This window comes from Megalops cyprinoides, chromosome 13 (genome assembly GCF_013368585.1).
Source record: "Megalops cyprinoides isolate fMegCyp1 chromosome 13, fMegCyp1.pri, whole genome shotgun sequence".
Lineage (NCBI taxonomy): Eukaryota > Metazoa > Chordata > Actinopteri > Elopiformes > Megalopidae > Megalops > Megalops cyprinoides.
In genome coordinates this window covers 22,269,896-22,288,159 of record NC_050595.1, presented here as the reverse complement: position 1 = coordinate 22,288,159, position 18,264 = coordinate 22,269,896, and the positions used below count along the sequence as shown (strand labels likewise).

The 18,264-nt window shown below is 50.4% G+C and overlaps 1 protein-coding gene and 7 non-coding genes across 8 annotated transcripts; 7 read left to right on the top strand and 1 right to left on the bottom strand.

Moving 5' to 3' along the window:
• The first annotated feature begins 11 nt into the window (after positions 1 to 11).
• trnar-acg lies at positions 12 to 84 on the top strand. The gene has a single exon. It is a non-coding gene; the product is annotated as a tRNA-Arg (tRNA).
• A 229-nt stretch (positions 85 to 313) lies between these two features.
• On the top strand, positions 314 to 386 carry trnar-acg. Its single transcript has one exon. It is a non-coding gene; the product is annotated as a tRNA-Arg (tRNA).
• A 212-nt stretch (positions 387 to 598) lies between these two features.
• On the top strand, positions 599 to 671 carry trnar-acg. The gene has a single exon. It is a non-coding gene; the product is annotated as a tRNA-Arg (tRNA).
• Positions 672 to 902: 231 nt separating this feature from the next.
• trnar-acg lies at positions 903 to 975 on the top strand. Its single transcript has one exon. It is a non-coding gene; the product is annotated as a tRNA-Arg (tRNA).
• A 229-nt stretch (positions 976 to 1,204) lies between these two features.
• trnar-acg lies at positions 1,205 to 1,277 on the top strand. Its single transcript has one exon. It is a non-coding gene; the product is annotated as a tRNA-Arg (tRNA).
• Positions 1,278 to 1,489: 212 nt separating this feature from the next.
• Positions 1,490 to 1,562, top strand: trnar-acg. Its single transcript has one exon. It is a non-coding gene; the product is annotated as a tRNA-Arg (tRNA).
• Positions 1,563 to 1,808: 246 nt separating this feature from the next.
• On the top strand, positions 1,809 to 1,881 carry trnar-acg. The gene has a single exon. It is a non-coding gene; the product is annotated as a tRNA-Arg (tRNA).
• Positions 1,882 to 3,011: 1,130 nt separating this feature from the next.
• Positions 3,012 to 18,037, bottom strand: kif7 (kinesin family member 7). Its single transcript, XM_036544514.1, has 19 exons — positions 17,875 to 18,037; positions 16,435 to 16,845; positions 14,185 to 14,385; positions 13,550 to 13,943; positions 12,849 to 13,389; positions 11,942 to 12,085; positions 11,655 to 11,852; positions 11,086 to 11,270; positions 10,640 to 10,767; positions 9,997 to 10,158; positions 9,116 to 9,318; positions 8,445 to 8,642; positions 7,851 to 7,976; positions 7,243 to 7,419; positions 6,578 to 6,793; positions 6,099 to 6,305; positions 5,231 to 5,429; positions 3,929 to 4,096; positions 3,012 to 3,514 (listed from the first exon to the last, which is right to left on the bottom strand). Exons 2-19 carry the CDS (start codon positions 16,760 to 16,762, stop codon positions 3,120 to 3,122), a joined length of 4,170 nt encoding a protein of 1,389 aa, XP_036400407.1. The 5' UTR covers positions 16,763 to 16,845; positions 17,875 to 18,037; the 3' UTR covers positions 3,012 to 3,119.
• Between the last annotated feature and the right edge of the window lie 227 nt (positions 18,038 to 18,264).

The window sequence follows — 18,264 nt, the reverse complement described above, 5'->3', positions numbered from 1 at the left end:
GCCGTCTCTATGGGCCAGTGGCGCAATGGATAACGCGTCTGACTACGGATCAGAAGATTCTAGGTTCGACTCCTGGCTGGCTCGCAATGTTTTAAAAGTAGCAACTGATGACAAAGAGATTGGCCATGCTGGTAATGTATGATAGAAATGACATGTGCTCAAATACAGCTTAAAGGGAATGGGTGTACCAACAGGAATACATATCCCCTTAACTTTTACATAAAGAAAGTGCTTTTCCTGATAAAGGGTTAAATTCATCATCAATTCCATACACCCAGTCACAATTTGAACAGCTACAAGAGATTGTCTATATGGGCCAGTGGCGCAATGGATAACGCGTCTGACTACGGATCAGAAGATTCTAGGTTCGACTCCTGGCTGGCTCGCAATCTTTTAAAGATGGCAGTTCATAAAAAAGTTTGGTCATGTCATTGCTTCATGCAGCAATGTGGTGTAAGATCACATACAGTCCCAAAAGGAAACCAAGCACCGTTTATTTTATTTGACAAAAGGGTGATTACTAATAAATGGACACTTTCTCTTCACCAATTCCACACACCTGGTCCCGATCTGAATGGCTAGAAGACACTGTCTATATGGGCCAGTGGCGCAATGGATAATGCGTCTGACTACGGATCAGAAGATTCTAGGTTCGACTCCTGGCTGGCTCGTCATGTTTTATGGGTAGCAACTGATGACAAAGAATTTGGCCATGTTGGTAATGTATGATGAAAATGGCACGTGTTCAAATACAGCGTAAAGGGAACGGGTGCACCAACAGGAATACATACCCCCTTAACTTTTACATAAAGAAAGTGCTTTTCCTGATAGAGGGTTACGTACATGTCACCAATTCCATACACCTGGTCCCAATCTGAACGGCTGGAAGCGTATGTCTATATGGGCCAGTGGCGCAATGGATAACGCGTCTGACTACGGATCAGAAGATTCTAGGTTCGACTCCTGGCTGGCTCGTAATCTTTTAAAGGTAGCAACTGATGACAAAGAGATTGGCCATGCTGGTAATGTATGATAGAAATGACATGTGCTCAAATACAGCTTAAAGGGAATGGGTGTACCAACAGGAATACATACCCCCTTAACTTTTACATAAAGAAAGTGCTTTTCCTGATAAAGGGTTAAATTCATCATCAATTCCATACACCCAGTCGCAATTTGAACAGCTACAAGAGATTGTCTATATGGGCCAGTGGCGCAATGGATAACGCGTCTGACTACGGATCAGAAGATTCTAGGTTCGACTCCTGGCTGGCTCGCAATCTTTTAAAGATGGCAGTTCATAAAAAAGTTTGGTCATGTCATTGCTTCATGCAGCAATGTGGTGTAAGATCACATACAGTCCCAAAAGGAAACCAAGCACCGTTTATTTTATTTGACAAAAGGGTGATTACTAATAAATGGACACTTTCTCTTCACCAATTCCACACACCTGGTCCCGATCTGAATGGCTAGAAGACACTGTCTATTTGGGCCAGTGGCGCAATGGATAACGCGTCTGACTACGGATCAGAAGATTCTAGGTTCGACTCCTGGCTGGCTCGCAAGGTTTTAAAGGTAGCAACTGCTGACAAAGAGTTTGGCCATGTTGTAAATGTAAATGTTGGTGATGTATGATGGAAATGGCATGTGTTCAAATACAGCTTAAAGGGACCGGGTGTACCAAAAGGAATACATACAACCCTAACTTTCACATGAAAAAAGTGCTTTTCCTGATAAAGGGTTAAGTATGTGTCACCAATTCCATACACCCGGTCACAATTTGAACAGCTAGAAGAGGCCGTCTCTATGGGCCAGTGGCGCAATGGATAACGCGTCTGACTACGGATCAGAAGATTCTAGGTTCGACTCCTGGCTGGCTCGCAATGTTTTAAAGATGGCAGTTCGTGGTAAAGGTTGGTTGTATGAATTGCATGCATGATAACAAAACGGCTTTAACGGTAACCCTGACTCAAAAGGAAAACAAGCACCATTTATTTTATTTGACAAAAGGGTGATTACTAATAAATGGACACTGTCTCGTCACCAATTCCATACACCTGGTCCCAATCTGAATGGGATATTCCTGATAAAGGGTTAAATTCATCATCAATTCCATACACCCAGTCGCAATTTGAACAGCTACAAGAGATTGTCTATATGGGCGCAATGGATAACGCGTCTGACTACGGATCAGAAGATTCTAGGTTCGACTCCTGGCTGGCTCGCAATGTTTTAAAAGTGGCAGCTCATGGTAAAGGTTGGTTGTATTAGTGCTTCACGCATGAATTGGATACATGATAACAAAACAGCTATAAGGGTAACCCTGACCCAAAAGGTTTACATTGCCCTAGTAGTTAACCTGCAGTCCATTGTTTCAATGAGAAATGCACAAATTGACGTAATCAATCTGATATTCTTGATTTAAATTTAAGAGGCCTAACATTTACATACACAACTAATTATGAAGCTAAACTAACAGGGCATATCACAACTATCAAATCGCTCTGCTCACAGTGCCGGCGTCCTGCACATGTCGAATAAAATCACACTTAAGTTCTAAGCTGTCACAGTTTTTGATGCATATTAGTACATTTGTCTCACAAATATCAAAGGGCCAAACAGAATGCTATGGCAGGCCACACTTGGCCGCCATGCCAATGGTTGAACAGTCCTATCTACAAAAATGTATAATGTTCAAATTATAAAGAGTGGAGAAACTCTACCAAATGTGGAAAACGTGTAGTATAGCTTTCCCTCAGGTACTCAAATTTATCTCCACTTTGTTCCATATAAAACTTCTCCTGAGCAAACTACGTTGAGAAAACCACAACTACCTCAATAAACTAGCATACATCGAGAAACACTGTCAAATCAGTATTGAGAGCAGTCTGAATATTTTTTCTTCCAAAATGTTTAATTTATAAAGATACATTATTATATTCAGCCAAAAACGCATGACTACTTAGTAGAAAATGTAATTCATTACTCAAAAATGCAATGTATATACACAAAGGTTACAAAGTGGAATTACATCTTAAAAAAGCACTATGGTAGTAACTTCCTTTGAATACCATGCTCACCTAGGTGCATTCAGCACATGTCTACACAGTCTCGTTTATTCAAACCGGATTTTTCCGCACGTCGATAATCGTGGAGTTGGAGAGCAAGGGCCCAGTGTTCAGGCTGGACCTGCGGAACTCTCGGCGTGGTTTGGAGAGGGGCAGGGGCGGGCCCCAGTGGCCCGTGCCCACGCCGGGCTGGAGAACGCGGTTCGCCGGGAGCTCGCAGGCCGCGCGGAGCCGCAGCTCCTCCATGCCGTGCTGGTCCTCCGTGGGGAGGGACGAGCGCCTCCAGGAGGGCGGGAGAGGGGCGTGCACCAGCTCGCGCATTTCCTCCCGGGACCGGGGCGCTCTCTCGGGCTCGGCCACGCCCCTCCCGGACTCCTCCGGACCTCTGGCCTGCGGTCTGTCGCCGCCGCCGCCGCCGCCTGCTCCTTTCACTTCACAGCTCAGCACTGCAACACAGCAGCAGGGAGGGGGAGGGAGACATGAGTGCGGCTGCGTGCGATTCAGCCGCACTGGATACGCTTGGTACCCAACGCTGACAGCAAGAGATCACCTAGAGAAAAGCCTAATACAGGCTTCATGTGCTGTTTTTAGAAAAAGGGGGAGAAAAAGAAAAAGGCGCAAAAAAATCCCAACACAACAACACAAATATAAACAAGGACGGCACTGTTTTAGAAACCACAAAATCATCATATTTACTTGTCAGTTAAGCTCTAAAAGTGTTTCTACTGTCAAGGCCTTGGGTCAGGGAATCATTTTCCACTTTCTTTTTTTTCCCTCCGGTGCGCTTTGTGACAGTGCCATTGTAAAGCTGTGCAGCAACACAATTCACTTTGATTGGCTGAGTGGAAAGAAAGACTTGCCTTGACCTTTGCCCTGCTCCCCGGGCTGGCTGACCTGCCCACACAGCTCCCTCAGTTTATTGCTCAGCTCCTGATTGGCCCACTTGCAGTGGCTCAGCTCCTTGCCCAGGTTGTGGATCCAGCCCTCATACTGCCGCTGCCTGCCAGCCAACCCCTCATCCATTTGCTCTAACCAGGGAGATAAAACAGCTCGACTGAATCACTTAAAACAGACAGACACACACACACACACATCTGCTAAGTTACATAACTGGGGAATTTAGCATCTCAACAAACTGCTTAATGGTTATGGGTAAAACTCCGATGTTGCAATGCAAGTAGATAGAAATCCACTCGTTCAATATGTATGAAAACGTGTCCGTTGCCTTTTGTTCTTGGCAGGTCCCGGGGAGCAGCTGCATGGTGTCCTGGTGTGTAGGTGGGGGTGAGAATGAAGACGTCTGTGTGCATCTCTTTTTGGGGGGGGTCTTTCTGGGCGCACGGAGATGCTCTGATGTTTCTGGAGGTGGGACTGCGTCATGGACTGTCATGCAGGGGTTGCTATATTAGCGGCACGTCTGTGGTTAATTGCCGCGCCTGTGGTGCGTGAATGGTATGTAAGGGGCGTGTCTGTGGTGCAGGGCTCGCTTCCTATGGTAGGGGTGCACCTGAAGAGTATGGTGCTGTGTCTGTGGCGTGTGGTGTGGTGTTTCAGTGTGTGCCCGTGGCGTGTGGTGCGGTGTTTCGGTGAGTGGCTGTGGCGTGTGGTGCGGTGTTTCGGTGCGTGTCTGTGGCGTGTGGTGCGGTGTTTCGGTGTGTGCCCGTGGCGTGTGGTGTGGTGTTTCGGTGTGTGCCTGTGGCGTGTGGTGTGGTGTTTCGGTGTGCGTCTGTGGTGCGTGGTGCGGTGTTTCGGTGCGTGTCTGTGGCGTGTGGTGCGGTGTGTCTGTGCATGGCTGTGTTGCATGGCGTGGTGTTTCGGTGTGCGTCTGTGGCGTGTGGTGCGGTGTTTCGGTGTGCGTCTGTGGCGTGTGGTGTGGTGTTTCGGTGCGTGTCTGTGGCGTGTGGTGTGGTGTGTCTGTGCATGGCTGTTTTGCATGGCGTGGTGTTTCGGTGTGTGCCTGCGGTGCGTGGTGCGGTGTTTCGGTGAGTGGCTGCGGTGCGTGGTGCGGCGTTTCGGTGTGTGCCTGCGGTGCGTGGTGCGGTGTTTCGGTGAGTGGCTGCGGTGCGTGGTGCGGCATTTTGGTGAGTGGCTGCAGTGCGTGGTGTGGTGCATGATGCGGCGTTTCGGTGAGTGGCGCGGTGTTTCCCGGGCCCCGGGCCCACCTCGGCACTGCTGCAGCAGGAGCTGCACGCTCCTCTCGTGCTCCTTCTGCTGCAGGGTGAGCCGCCGGTCCGTGTCCAGCTGCTGCCGCTCCAGCGCCGCCTCCAGCCACAGCACCAGCTGCTGCTGCTCCTCCACCCTCATCTCCAGCTCCGCCAGCGCCACCTGCAGCCTGCGCTCCTCCTCCCGCAGGGACACCACCTGCAGCACGCACGCAGGCACACACACACACACACACACACACACAGGCACGCACACACACACACAGGCACGCACACACACAGGCACGCACGCACACACACACACACACACACACACACACACACACACACAGGCACGCACACACACACACACACACACACACACACACAGAGGCACGCACACACACAGGCACGCACGCGCACACACACACACACACACACACACACACAGGCACGCGCACACACACACACACACACACACAGGCACGCACGCACACACACACACACACAGGCACGCACCCACACACACACACACACACACACACACACACACACAGGCACGCACACACACACACACAGCACGCACGCACGCACGCACGCACACACACACACGTGAAAATGTGGTCACAAAGACACAGACACACACACACACGTGTCACCAGGTGGGGGGTGCCTCGTCAGCACGGGCTCAACATGACACTCTCCAGCCACTTTCATTTCTGTACCCCCAGAGCTACAGAGCAAGGCCGGCGGCGTGAGAGCACGCGCTGTCGGCGGCTGCACTCTGATATTCGGCTTCCTGAAGGTCACCGGCGCTAATGAGAGCCGCCGCTGTGACAGGGCTGCTGGAGCGGAGGGGTGAGTGAGAGGGGGACCGCGGCGGACTGACCTTATCAAAGTATTTGCATAGCAGGGCCCGCGTCTCCGAGGCAGACAGGTAGCTGAGCTTGGCCATCAGGTTCATCTCCCACTGGGACAGCATGCTGGCGGACGCCCGCAGCTGCCTCTGCCGCTGGGTGATGGCCTCGTTCTTGTACTCGATGGCCGCGTCCAGGGCTTCGATGGCCTCGTCCAGCTGGAACAGGGTGCGCTCCTCCTGGGATTGGGAGAATGGAACGTCTCCGCGTTAGTGAGCTAGCCGGTTTGGAACAGGGCAGGTCTGGAGTCTAGTCTTCGATTCTAGTCTCTAGGTCCTAGTATTTGAACTTCTTGTCTTTGACCCTCTTCTAGTCTTTGACTCTTGCCTTTACCTCAGGTCTCTGAGTCTTTATTCTTTGTCTCTCCTCTGGTCTCTGACTCTTGCTTTTACCTCAGGTCTCTGAGTCTTTATTCTTTGTCTCTCCTCTGGGGTCTGACTCTAGTCCTCACCTCTGGGGAGAGGAGGTTTCCCTGCCGCAGCTTGTCGTCCAGCTCGGCCCGCTGCTTGAGGAGCTGGTCCTTTTCCTGCCGCAGGTTGGAGATCTCCTGCCGGAGCTGCTGGGAGTCCTGTGCGCTGGAGCTGCGGAGCTGGCCGTTCCTCTCGCTCAGCTCCCTCTCCAGGGACTCGATCCGGCCGGACAGCACCACCAGGTCCTTGCTCAGGGCCTGCGGCGGGGAAGGGAAAAGAAAGACATGGAAAACCGCTCAGCAGGGGTCAAACGCCGGAGCCGACACGTGGAGACGTGGGTATCGATTCCTTTCATGGCCCAGGAAGTGAAGGGTCGCTTGCCGCCATCATTAGCGGAGCATGACGTGAGAGAGATACTCACACCCCTCAGGGAAGAGCTGCTTCCCTCAACTAGCGTCATAACGGACATCCAGCCGACCGCTGTCCGCGTGAGTGTGCGTGGGCGTAATTACATTACAACGCTTACCGCGTTACACCTTGTTTGTTGTGCGGTTAATGTGGACACAGGTAGAACGAGATCCAGATTAAATCGGATTAAGAGCCTCACTCTAGGACATGACATCAGAGAGCGAGACCTGTTAATGTCAGAGCCCAGAGGTTGGTGCTCTGAGCGCTAACCCCACAGAGCGGAGGGGTGTGGACTGACCTGGCTGGAGCGGAGCCTCTTGGTCTCCAGGCCACTCCGCTCCTGCAGGAGGGCCTCCTTTTTGGCCAGGATCTCCTCCCTCTTGGTCAGCTCCCCCTCCAGCTCCTCCAGGCCTCTGCGCTGCTCCAGCACCTTCTCCATCTCCTCATCCAGCCAGCGCTTCTGCTCTTCAATCTTCTGCACTCACACACACACACACACACAGACAACAAAGGAACAACAGGATAAAAAAAGAAATCAGGTACCTCTCAAAAGCTCCATCACTTTGTATTGACCCACACAGCACTCAGCTGTAGATTCGATCAGCAAGAAGCATGCTAAAAAACATGCTAAAACAAGTCGTGACTGCGTCGATGATAGCGAAAAAAGAACATCTGTCCAGGACACACTGTGAGGATAAAGGAGGGGGGCCGAGTGTGGGGCCAGGGCTTGTTCCAACAAGTCCCTGAAGAGCAGCTTAAAGGCTACACTTACTGTGCACAGTGTGAAACACTCGATATGCAACACACACACACATACACACAGATATATCAAAGAGTGTCTTGTGACCTGTACGTTAAACTCCCCCCCACCCCCCCGCATTCTCAGACACACACACACACACACACCTGCTGTTCCTCCAATGAGACGACAGATCCGTTGCTCCCGCTCCTCCTCTTCCTCTGGAAGGCTGCGATCTCCTCTGTCTTTATCCTCAGAATTTTCTGCTGCTGTTCATTCTTTATCTCCAGCTCCTGCTCTCACAGAATAAAGGACACACACACACACACACACACACTCAGTGCATACGGCAGATGATGTAGGACTACGAAAACAAGAGCCAGAGCAAAAAGCATCCGACAATGGACAGAATTTTCTAAAATCCTGCAGAAACGGAACACTAGCAGCCCCCCGCCCCCATAAATCTGAAGGTATTGGCCCATGAAACAAGCCTCCACATTTATTCCAATGCCCACGCACAGTATCATTTTGGAGCCTCTGTCACCATTTGGCCAAAGTTTACAAAGTACGTTTCAGCAGTTAGTCAAGACGCACACGCGGCAGCTCGGTACCATTCAGACTAATGGCTACTTGTAGGCTTCATGATGACAACAGATTACGTATCGGCCTACGGCTCGGGGACCTCGGAGCCTCCGCGCAGGGGAGCGGGCCGCACAGCGCCCCCTGCGGGCCGCACAGCGCCCCCTGCGGCACGCGCTGACCTTGACGCGGTGCTTGCCCCGCTGCATCTCGCTCTCCAGCCGCCGCTTCTGCTGGCTCTCCTGCCGCAGCCGCCGCTGGAGCAGGTCCTGCTGCTGCCGCATGCTCTGCACGTTGCGCTCCAGCTCCAGCACGCGCCGCTCGCTCTGCGCGGACAGCGAGGCCAGCTGCGCCGTGTCCCGCTGCTTCTGCTTCAGCACCTGGGCAAGCGGGAGGAGGGTCGCGGTCACCGAGTGTCACGCCAGGCGGCTGCCTGCTTCTAAAGCTAATGATAATGGAATAATGACTCATCCCACTCCCGCATCTCCGATTGCTGACGCGCTATGATTTGGACAGAAGAGGTTACATCCAGGTCTCTGCTACACTGCCCTGGTGTTAATGGAGTCTTGCTAGTGTGCAGTGTAGCATAGTGGTGTGGAGCAGGGCTAGCAACTGAAAGGTTGCTGGTTCGATTCCCTGCAGGTGCACTGCTGTTGTACCCTCAGGCAAGGTACTTAACCCACAACTGCTGCAGTGAATACCCAGCTGTATAAATGATTAAAACTGTGACCTATTTAAGTTGCTCTGGGTGAGATAATGTAATGTATTGTAATGTATCTGCCGGGCCCTGGACGCCGTGGTGCTGCGGTCCTTGCTCATCCTCGCTCTGGCGCTGGGGGGCGGTTTGCCTCACCTGCACTTTGCTCTGCGCCGCCGCGATCTTCCTCCGGCACTCCTGCGCCTTGGAGCGCTCGGCCGGGTCGCGGGCCTCCTGCACCTCCAGGTCCTGGAGCTGCCGCTGCGCCTCCGTCAGCTCCGCCCGCGCCTGCTCCGCCTCCCCCTCCAGCTCGGCGATCTTCCGGCTGTACTGCCTGTTCATGGCCTGGGCGTCCTTCCCTGCACCCACAGAGCACCGTCACGCAGCAGCCGGAGCTGCGGCGCCAGACCGCACCGCCCACCCCCTCTATCCCACATGGGACTGGAAGCCCGTTTTTAATGGAGAGAGCAGAGCGCGTTCAGTATGTGCGCCTCCACAACCATTACTAATTATCTGTTGACAGATACTTTAGCAATGAAATTGTAGTGGAGGAAAAAAAAAACTTTACTGCGGTTAGCTGTGTATTAATAATGATTATTATAATTAATGCAGTTAATGCAACTTTTTACTAATAACAGCCACCCTAAAGTTGGCTGGGTTAATAATAACATGATTCTCATCCAATCACTGTCCTTAGAAGGAAACGGTAAAGGCTTTTTGTGATTTGAAACACCCACACATTTAAGGCCAAGCCATCAACTGACAGCGCAAATTAAATGTGTAAATGTTTTTTTTGACATACAACTAAAACAAGCCAAAAAAAAAAACAACCTCTCACTCCACTTGCAGAAATGCGTAATTGTTCTGAAACAAACAAGCCATTAATTGTAAACACTTAAAAAAGCTGCAACAAGCTGCACATCTTCTTTCACATTTTTTCTGAAGTGAGAATTTCATTGTGAAATTTAACGGGTTTGTTCAGGTGGCCAGGGGAGGGGTGGGGAGGGGAGGGGCCGGGCCAGAAGCCGAAACGCTACCTGTCTTCACCAGCTCCTTAATGAGCTCCTCCTTCATGCGGATGTTGATTGACAGCTCTCGGATCTTCTGCTGGGCCTGGAGGAGCCCCCTCTCCAGCCCCAAGTCCCCTGGACCACCGCCCAGGGAGTCGCGCACGGAACTGCCTCCACCACTGCAGTTAGCTGGAAGGACACACACAACTCTGGAGTGGATACAAAACTCTGGGAAAGAGCTTGGCTGGACATGCCAAGTGTTTCTGCATGTGCCACTTGTGGGCCACTGACCTGATAAATGTAATTGTAAATGCCTTTGTAAATGCAGCTTAACACTAAGGGATTCCATGGGAGCTACTTTTCAAAGTTACTGACGATTTAACGATTCTTAAAAATCAATTACAAGCTGCCCTTAAGATACCTGTGCTAATGACCGCAATGAGGTAAATTACTGTCCATTTACCCAGAGATCACCCTTAGGAGTTCCTTAAGGGCTACTTTTGCAAGGGAAAAATACCAAACTACAGAAATTAGAGCCAGTTTAAAGTAGTATTTGGATGCTAGCTTTCACTGTGATTTTTAAGAGAAAGAATGGCTTTAATTTGGCCTTCACGTGGCGAGTCCCCATGCCCTGCGAATCCATGACAACGTGTTGTGATGGTGAACTCACATGTGCGTCTGTGGCAGTGTGACGGTAGGAGATGTCCGTTCTCGGGCAGCAGGGACAGATTCCCCATCACTCTGCCCGCCGACACCCCGCAATGCCCCTCCCTCCTCAAGCAGGATAGGCTCACGTGTCTGCAAGGCATTGAAAAGGTGACCACGCTTTTCACTGCAAGGAGCTCAGACCTCTAATGCCGAAGAGCACTCTAATTTACCTTTTAGACATACTGCTTGTAAAAGGGCAGAGACAAAATTAACCTGCCCTCATTTATGATTTTCATTTGACAATCCGAACGCATTTAGAGAAAGCAAGACAACAGAAAACTATCAGCATAAGCAGGACTTTTATTGGGGAAACTGTCAGAAATGAGTCTGCAGCATTTTTTTCTGTAAGTAGCTGGTTAAATAAATGACACTGCATTAGGGTGCAATGGTGTGAAATCTGATACATACTTCCGTCTGTCTCGGCCACTTCTGATGTGTGTGTCCTCGCCCTCTTCTTCGGAGTCCTCCCCCTCCATCCTCCCGAGGGTTTCAGGGTCGTGAAAGGGCTCCCCCTGACCCAGCCTGATTGTACCCCCCTCCTCCTGGCCGTGGTGCCCACACACTCCCCTCTCCACAGATCCAGCTGAGCCAGTCTGGAAGCAGAACACTAGTGAGATACGGTACAGCACAGTGCCGTTCACCTTCATCTTTGAAACATCATAAAAGTGGAATTCAATGATGAGAACATCATCTAGCCAACCATCAGCACTTCACTTAAGAGTTACAATAAAGCCTGCACTGATAGTCAGAGCTTGAAATTAATTTGAACTTAAGTGAAAAAAAATACACTCATTCAGATGAATGTAGCAAAAACACGCCAAGTCAGTGAGTCCATATAAGCATACTTATAAGTGCTCGGCGCTCCTCACAAAACATTACCTTTCATTGCCCTGCCTTATTTTCTTGTGGGGACTCAGCGGAAGCTTTTTAATGGAAGCACAAGAAAAGGGTGACATTTCTGCTACTTGAATGTATACCTCTCTCAGAGGCCACCTCCCAGCGTCCCCGTTGGAGAAGGGGCTGGTCCGCCCCGCGCTGGCACCAGGGGGCCGCATGGAGCTGATGGGAGCGGTGTGCGGTCTGGCTTTCGGGTGCACCAGCTCCACGTGACCGGGCTGGGCGATGAGGCTGTGCAGCTCTGTGATCAGGTCCTGCTGCTCCTGGAGCCTGTCGCTCTGCGGGGGGCAGGGGGGTGAGAGGGACAGGGTGAACCGCGGGCCTGAGGGAGCCTCTGACCCTCTAGCAGCTGTCTTCCTGCCCGTACCTGCTGTTTGTACTGCTCCATGGCGTCCTCCAGGGCGGCCAGGAAGTCTGTGTTCTCCCTCTCCAGCTGCTGGACCCGCGCCTGCAGCCGGGCGACATGGTCCTCGCGGTCGCGGTCCCAGTCCTCTGCCCCTGGCTCTGGACCCTACCACACGCCACACACATCAGGCAGGGCCACACCCACCTGTCCTGGACAGCCTCTCATAGGGCATCTAGGGCTACTCCCATTACATCTGTACAACACCCTCCCTGCTTAGTCATACCCCTGACTAAAAACAAAAAAGTGGCGCACACAAAAAAAAAAATACATACTGGATCATTTTTTCCCTGCTTAAAAAATGTTAAAATATTAAAATTTTATTTTAATTTTATGGTACAAAGAAAAGTGCTATTGTTCAAAAGTAACAGATTTTATTGCAAGAAACACAAGGCTCACATTTATTCACATCCCTATGATGAGCTCTTTTAAATTCCTCTTTTGGCATGGATTACACTGGCAGTATGATTCCTGTAGCATTTTAGGAGACTCTGCCACTTCTAGGTAGGATTGTGAACCATTCCCCCTGGCAGAATTGCTCTTGGTCCTTGAGATCTTTTGTTTCCAGTACGAATAAATATTCTGTTCACTGCACGTCTCTGAACAGAGATTAATTCTGTTTATATCACCAAAGTCAAGCTGGATCTGAAACTGAACCCGGGGGAAAGTGTTTAAGTTGATGTACCAAGCACACAGAAAATAAGCCGCATTTAGAAGACCAAGTTATAAACATCCAAAAGCCTGAGACACCCAAACCAGCCCATTCTGCATCTGGAAGACTGGGATCTACTGTCGGCCTTCTAAAAGCCAGCGCCAGCCCAAAAGACAGCCTGCACACATGGTGTGAGACACAACGCCCCCTGCTGGTTACCTGTGCTCTGGCAGCCGCCCTGCTTTTCTTTAACGCGTTGCTGTCTTCGGTGGAGGTGCTCTCGATGCCGCTGTCCAGCCCGGAGGCGGTGGTCAGCTCGCTCCGCTCCTCCTCCACGGTGCACAGCCACTCCTTCACCCGCATCACCTGCCCCGCAGTCAGCGTGCCCTCCCCCTGCAGTTCCATGAACAGCCTGTAGGCGGAGTCCGTGCACGTCCTGTAGTGGGCGCTCTCCGCCCGCAGCCGGCCGATCTCGCCCTCCGCCGCCCTGGGCTTCCTCTCTGGGTCCGGCCGGGCGATGATGCGCGTCTCCGACCGGTGCCGGTTCTCCAGGGCCCGCCGCAGGGCCTTGATCTGCATCTCCAGCCCCTCGGTGCGGTCCGGCTCCCCCCGGCAGTTCACCACCGCCTGGTTCTGGATGTTCCGGGCCCGCTTGGCGTAGTTCAGCGTGTTGAGGCTCTCGTCGAAGTCCGACGAGGAGGGGCTGATGCAGGCGATCATGAGCGTTTTGGCGTTCCCTCCCAGCGAGTCTTTTAAAATCCTGGAGAATATCAAGGAGCAGCTGGCATTAAACGCACACGTGCCTTGCACCTTCATCCCGTGGGTCACAGCTTCAGCTCATACACACATATGCTTAAACCCACACGCACACACAGCTTACACTCACGCTGGCGAGACGTCAAGTCGGTTTAAACACGCACCTGGTGATTTTAGAGTCCCGGTACGGGATGTGGGAGCCTTTCCGCTTGGGGTCCCCCAGCGCCCCGATGACGTTGCCGAGCGCCAGCAGGCCGCTGTTGATCTGGATGCTCTCCTTGAGCCGCTCGCCGGTGTTGCCCGTCTTGAGGATGCGCTCGGAGCCCGCCAGGTCGACGAAGTGGAACTTGGAGGCGAGGACGTGCGGGCTGAGGGCGGGGCCCCGCGAGCCGCCGCCGCCGCGCCGCTGCTCCAGCAGCACGCTGAAGATGGTGTGCGAGCGGCTGGAACTGGGGTTCATCTGCGTGGCGCCCGTGTGCCGCGCCGTGTTCCCCGTCTCCAGGAGGCTCAGCACCTCGTCCAGCCCCTCCACCTCGCACTCCTTCACCCCGCACAGCACTGCCGACACACACACACACACACACACACACACACGTGATGAAACCGCTGCTCCCACAACCAAACACCACACATGACAAGCCATGACATACCCACCTCTCCCACGTCTGCACACCAACGTCCCACATGGGTCAACATATTAATCAGTGCAATAAAAGTGACACTTTTAAAGGAGACCCTTCTAAGACCCTTGCTCTGACATGGCGGTTCGTAACGGTGACGGACTGACGGTGGTGCGTACCGATGTTGCCCTTGTCGTCCTCCCGGATGTGGATGTTCTTGCTGGCCGTCTCCACCTCCAGCAGGTCCCGGAAGTCCTCCTTGTACACCTCCAGGTAGGAGACCCTGACTGAGAAGTCGCTGAGGTCGTTCTCGTCCAGCAGCTTGAAGACCTCGGCCACGGCCCGTGGGATGATGCCCTGCTCGTCGTCCCTGAAGGAGGCTGCAGCCAAGCGCCACACAAGTGTTAATTTCTCCTCGTCCGCCCAGATCTCAGATGGCGAGCAGGCCTGCTCAGGACTGCGTTATTAGGCGGCGGCAGCTGCACTGTAGGAAGTGCAGTTGGCTTGGGTTCCGTGTGAACTCCCTTTCCTTTTGCCTTTGCCTTGGCGTCCCTAATTGTCGACGACTTCCAGCTATGCCCCTCGGAGAGGATGCACACTACCCGTGCTCATCAACATTCAAGAGCACAGACCTTTTCACCCACTATTCAGAAATGCACAACCAATGTCAACCAGGGATGCGCCAATCCGATACTCAGTATCCGTATCGGTCAGTATCGGTAACTGGCCAAAATCACTGGATCGGATATCGGAAAAAAAGTATAATCTGATACGATCCATTAGCCTAAACTATCATGTAAATGCTTAACTAAACTTTGAGCGACATGCCATAAAGAGAGATGTGTCACGAGTAACACAGATGAGCAGCATGCGCCATGTGAACAGTAGCTAGAATGTGAGTGAGACCTGTCAGCATCGCTGTCATCATGTCAGCTGTATGGAGTTATTTTAAGCTCGAAGAAGAAAACAGCTAAGCAGCCGAGTGCAATTTATGCAATGCCAGTGTTTCGAGGGGTGGCAGCAGCGTTGGAAACTTCTACACCACAAACTTGATTAAACACTTGCAGAAGCATTATGGAAAGGAGTATGCTGAATTTATACAGGCAACGAGCGCCAAGAGGAAAAGTGTGCCGCAACAACAAACATTGCTGGAAACAATTCAGAAGCGTGAGAAACTCCCTCCAGACAGCAACAAAGCAAAGCTGATAACGGAGAAAGACATGGAATTCATTATGCTGGATGACCAACCCCTTTCTGTTGTTGAAAATGTGGGTTTTCGACGCTTAATCGAACATTTGGAGCCTCGCTACACGTTGCCAAACCGGCATTTCATCTCCGAAACGGCTATCCCAAATACGTATACACGCCAGTGTGCGAATTCATTTCGAAACGCTTGGAAAACGTTGCAATGGTTAGTTTCACAACTGACATCTGGAGCTCAGACGTGTGTCCAATGTCATTACTAAGTCCGACAGCACAGTGGATAGACTCAGGTTTTACTTTGCAAAAAGCAGTGCTGCAGGCTCAGCAGTTTCGTAGCTCACACACAGGACAGTCCATCGCTACAGCAACGGGGGAGATGCTAAATGCATGGAAAACTGAGAAGAGGAAAGTCCATCATTTTAAGAGACAGTGCCGGTAACGTAATAAATGCAATGGATCGCCTTGGAGTTGCCAGTCTGGGATGCTTTGCGCTTAGCCTAATGCATGCAGTTGATAATGCATTGCTGTGCACTTTATTTGTTCAAGTTTTTCAAAACATTACAGGAGTTGCCATAGGCATTTGCACGCCTACACCTGTTTGTATGTGAAGCCTACTTATACTACAGTTCAAATAAATTGCTCTGGAATACATTTAAGTTTAATGCATTTTTGTATATTTTTTGCTCTTTTAATAAAAAGTGTTGTATGGTTTAGTACAGCCTCATGTAACCTTACACATAATACCAACAACAACAATAACAATAATAATGATAATAATATTTAACTGGACACATAAGACTGTTCACTGAACAATGACCTATAAGTTGCAGTGAATCTGTCATTTGGCATGAATAACTAAATTATATACATCCATGCAATAACAATGGTGACTTTTGATTAATACCAAAATGTTTCACCAGTTAATGCTGACAATCTCAAAAAAAAACTACTTAACTAAAATCAGTTTGACATAAAAGATGATACTGGAACTAATCACAGGACAGTGAGGTGTCATGAACACTTAAATTTCAATAGTTAGCCTATGTGATGAGTGACTTCAGCACATGCCATCATGTTATAGTGTTTGCAGTGAAGGGTAATCATCTGATTGATTTGTCTATTGACTGACAGCCTAAGGCAGCTCAACACACTGTAGGATTCATGAAGCCTCATCTCCCATTACCCAGATTACTGTTAGGCGACGGATCTCGAAATGGGACACTCACAAATATTGGCCTCTCCGATAGTGTACGTCTTGCCAGAGCCAGTTTGTCCGTATGCGAAGACAGTGGCATTGAAGCCCTGGAAGAAGGCCTCTGTAAGGGGCTGGACACAGGTGGAGTACACCTCCTCCTGGCTGCTGCTCTCCTCAAAGACAAAGTCACAGTGAAAGTGGCGGTCATGACCCAGGGTGACCCTCTTCTCCTCCGGGTCGGCAGTGATGCAGCTCTCATGGCTGTGCAGAAGCTCCTTGGGCAGCAGGGGGCGCACTCGGACAGCCACTTGCACCGCTGTATCCTCAGCCCTGCCCTGCACTGGGACTTTGGGAGACATAGGTAGGCTAATCAGCAGACCCCGGCGCCTCTCTGGGTCTGATCCACCGCTGAAGCCATCTTGGGGGGCCACTGAATTTCTGACTGCCAATAACAGGAACAGACGCACAGCGAAGTTAGAATCATCGCAGGTTACTACAAGGACAGCTCAGAATCAGAGCAATCAAACTAATTATACAAGAAGATACACCTTCGAGGTCAAGGGGTTCCCAAGCGCAGATCAATAAGCACTGCTAAGCGGATATGAAAAAGTCAAAAACTTTTGAGAGAGACCAAAAGATCTGCAACATCTGCCTTTCTGTTAGAAGTTTCCGAACCAGATTTTGTTAAATACAGCATTTTTACCACACACAATAGGCTAAAAATGTTTAACGTTAACTAGCTCTCTACCTGAAAACGACTCCCAATCAAATAAGTTACAGCCAACTATACCAGCTAGCTACGCCAACAGTTTTAAAGGGACCAAGCTTTTCTCGCCATTGTCCTGGCATTTTAAATAATAATGTGTGTAGTTTCGTCTGGTCAGGAAACCGTTCTCACTAAACGAAGCTACATAATAGCTGACTATTATTAAGCTAAGTGTAATAGATCTACCCAGCCCATCCTGCACTAGCTAGCGTACGGTTAATAAGAGGCAACGTTAGCTAGCAAGCTATCAAATGTTTACTGTTAAATCACGGCCAATGTTCCTAACCTAAGTTTAGACACGTAAATGGTAACCGTGGGCGTCAAGCTAGTGTTGGCATTACTGGGGCTAGTAAGATCGCTAAGTCAACTAGCAAGCATGGTACTTTGTTACTCAACAGCTAACGGTTCTGGCTAGCTATCTATATATATAGCTAGCTAAGTGGTCAGCTAACGTTAGCCATTTTTTCGGAAACAATGGGAATTAGTGTAATTACCTTGCTCGTTTGGAATAACCGTAGTTAGCTGGCCACCTACATACAGTTTCCCAGTTGGCAACTTAGACTATCTTGGAAGAAGATAGCCAGCTCTGTAAAAGTTTGGCTGATCGATTCCAAAAGACGTAGCGTTAACGTAACATTAGCCAGCTAGCTACCCTACTGTTTTTGTTTTGTTGTTGAATAATATAACATTTCGCTGGATACTTACCTTTTACATTAATTACTAACGATGATGCAGTTCAGGCCTGTTAATAATTTGGTTTGAAATACGCATTTGTACATTATCTGTCTAGCTAATAACTCTTGTAAAGTTTTGGGGAAAGTTTTCTGCAGATGTTATGGATGTTTTTGGCTTTCACCGATTCCCTTCGCGGCCCATCCTTTGGGCTGAATTGGGACCAGCCAAAAGTTGCAGTGATGTCATCTAGTCGACTCTGTGGATGCCTGTCCGAAATCTTACTCCTCTCTGCGATTCGCTTTCGCCGTCATGATGTAAGATACAGTTGCACGTCTTTACATGCAAACCAGGGGAAAGGATCATCGCGGTTTCAGTGTTAAATGAAAAGCCTTTCATTTTAAAACGAATCTCTCACACAGA

Excerpts from the sequence above, each read along its gene's own strand:
- kif7 (XM_036544514.1), bottom strand. The coding sequence starts at position 16,762 with ATGTCTCCCAAAGTCCCAGTGCAGGGCAGGGCTGAGGATACAGCGGTG. Across the intron at positions 11,271-11,654 it reads GGAGGTGGCCTCTGAGAGAG|ACTGGCTCAGCTGGATCTGT; the intron begins GTATACATTCAA and ends TTCTGCTTCCAG. Across the intron at positions 3,515-3,928 it reads GGAGCAGGGCAAAGGTCAAG|TGCTGAGCTGTGAAGTGAAA; the intron begins GCAAGTCTTTCT and ends GCTGTGTTGCAG.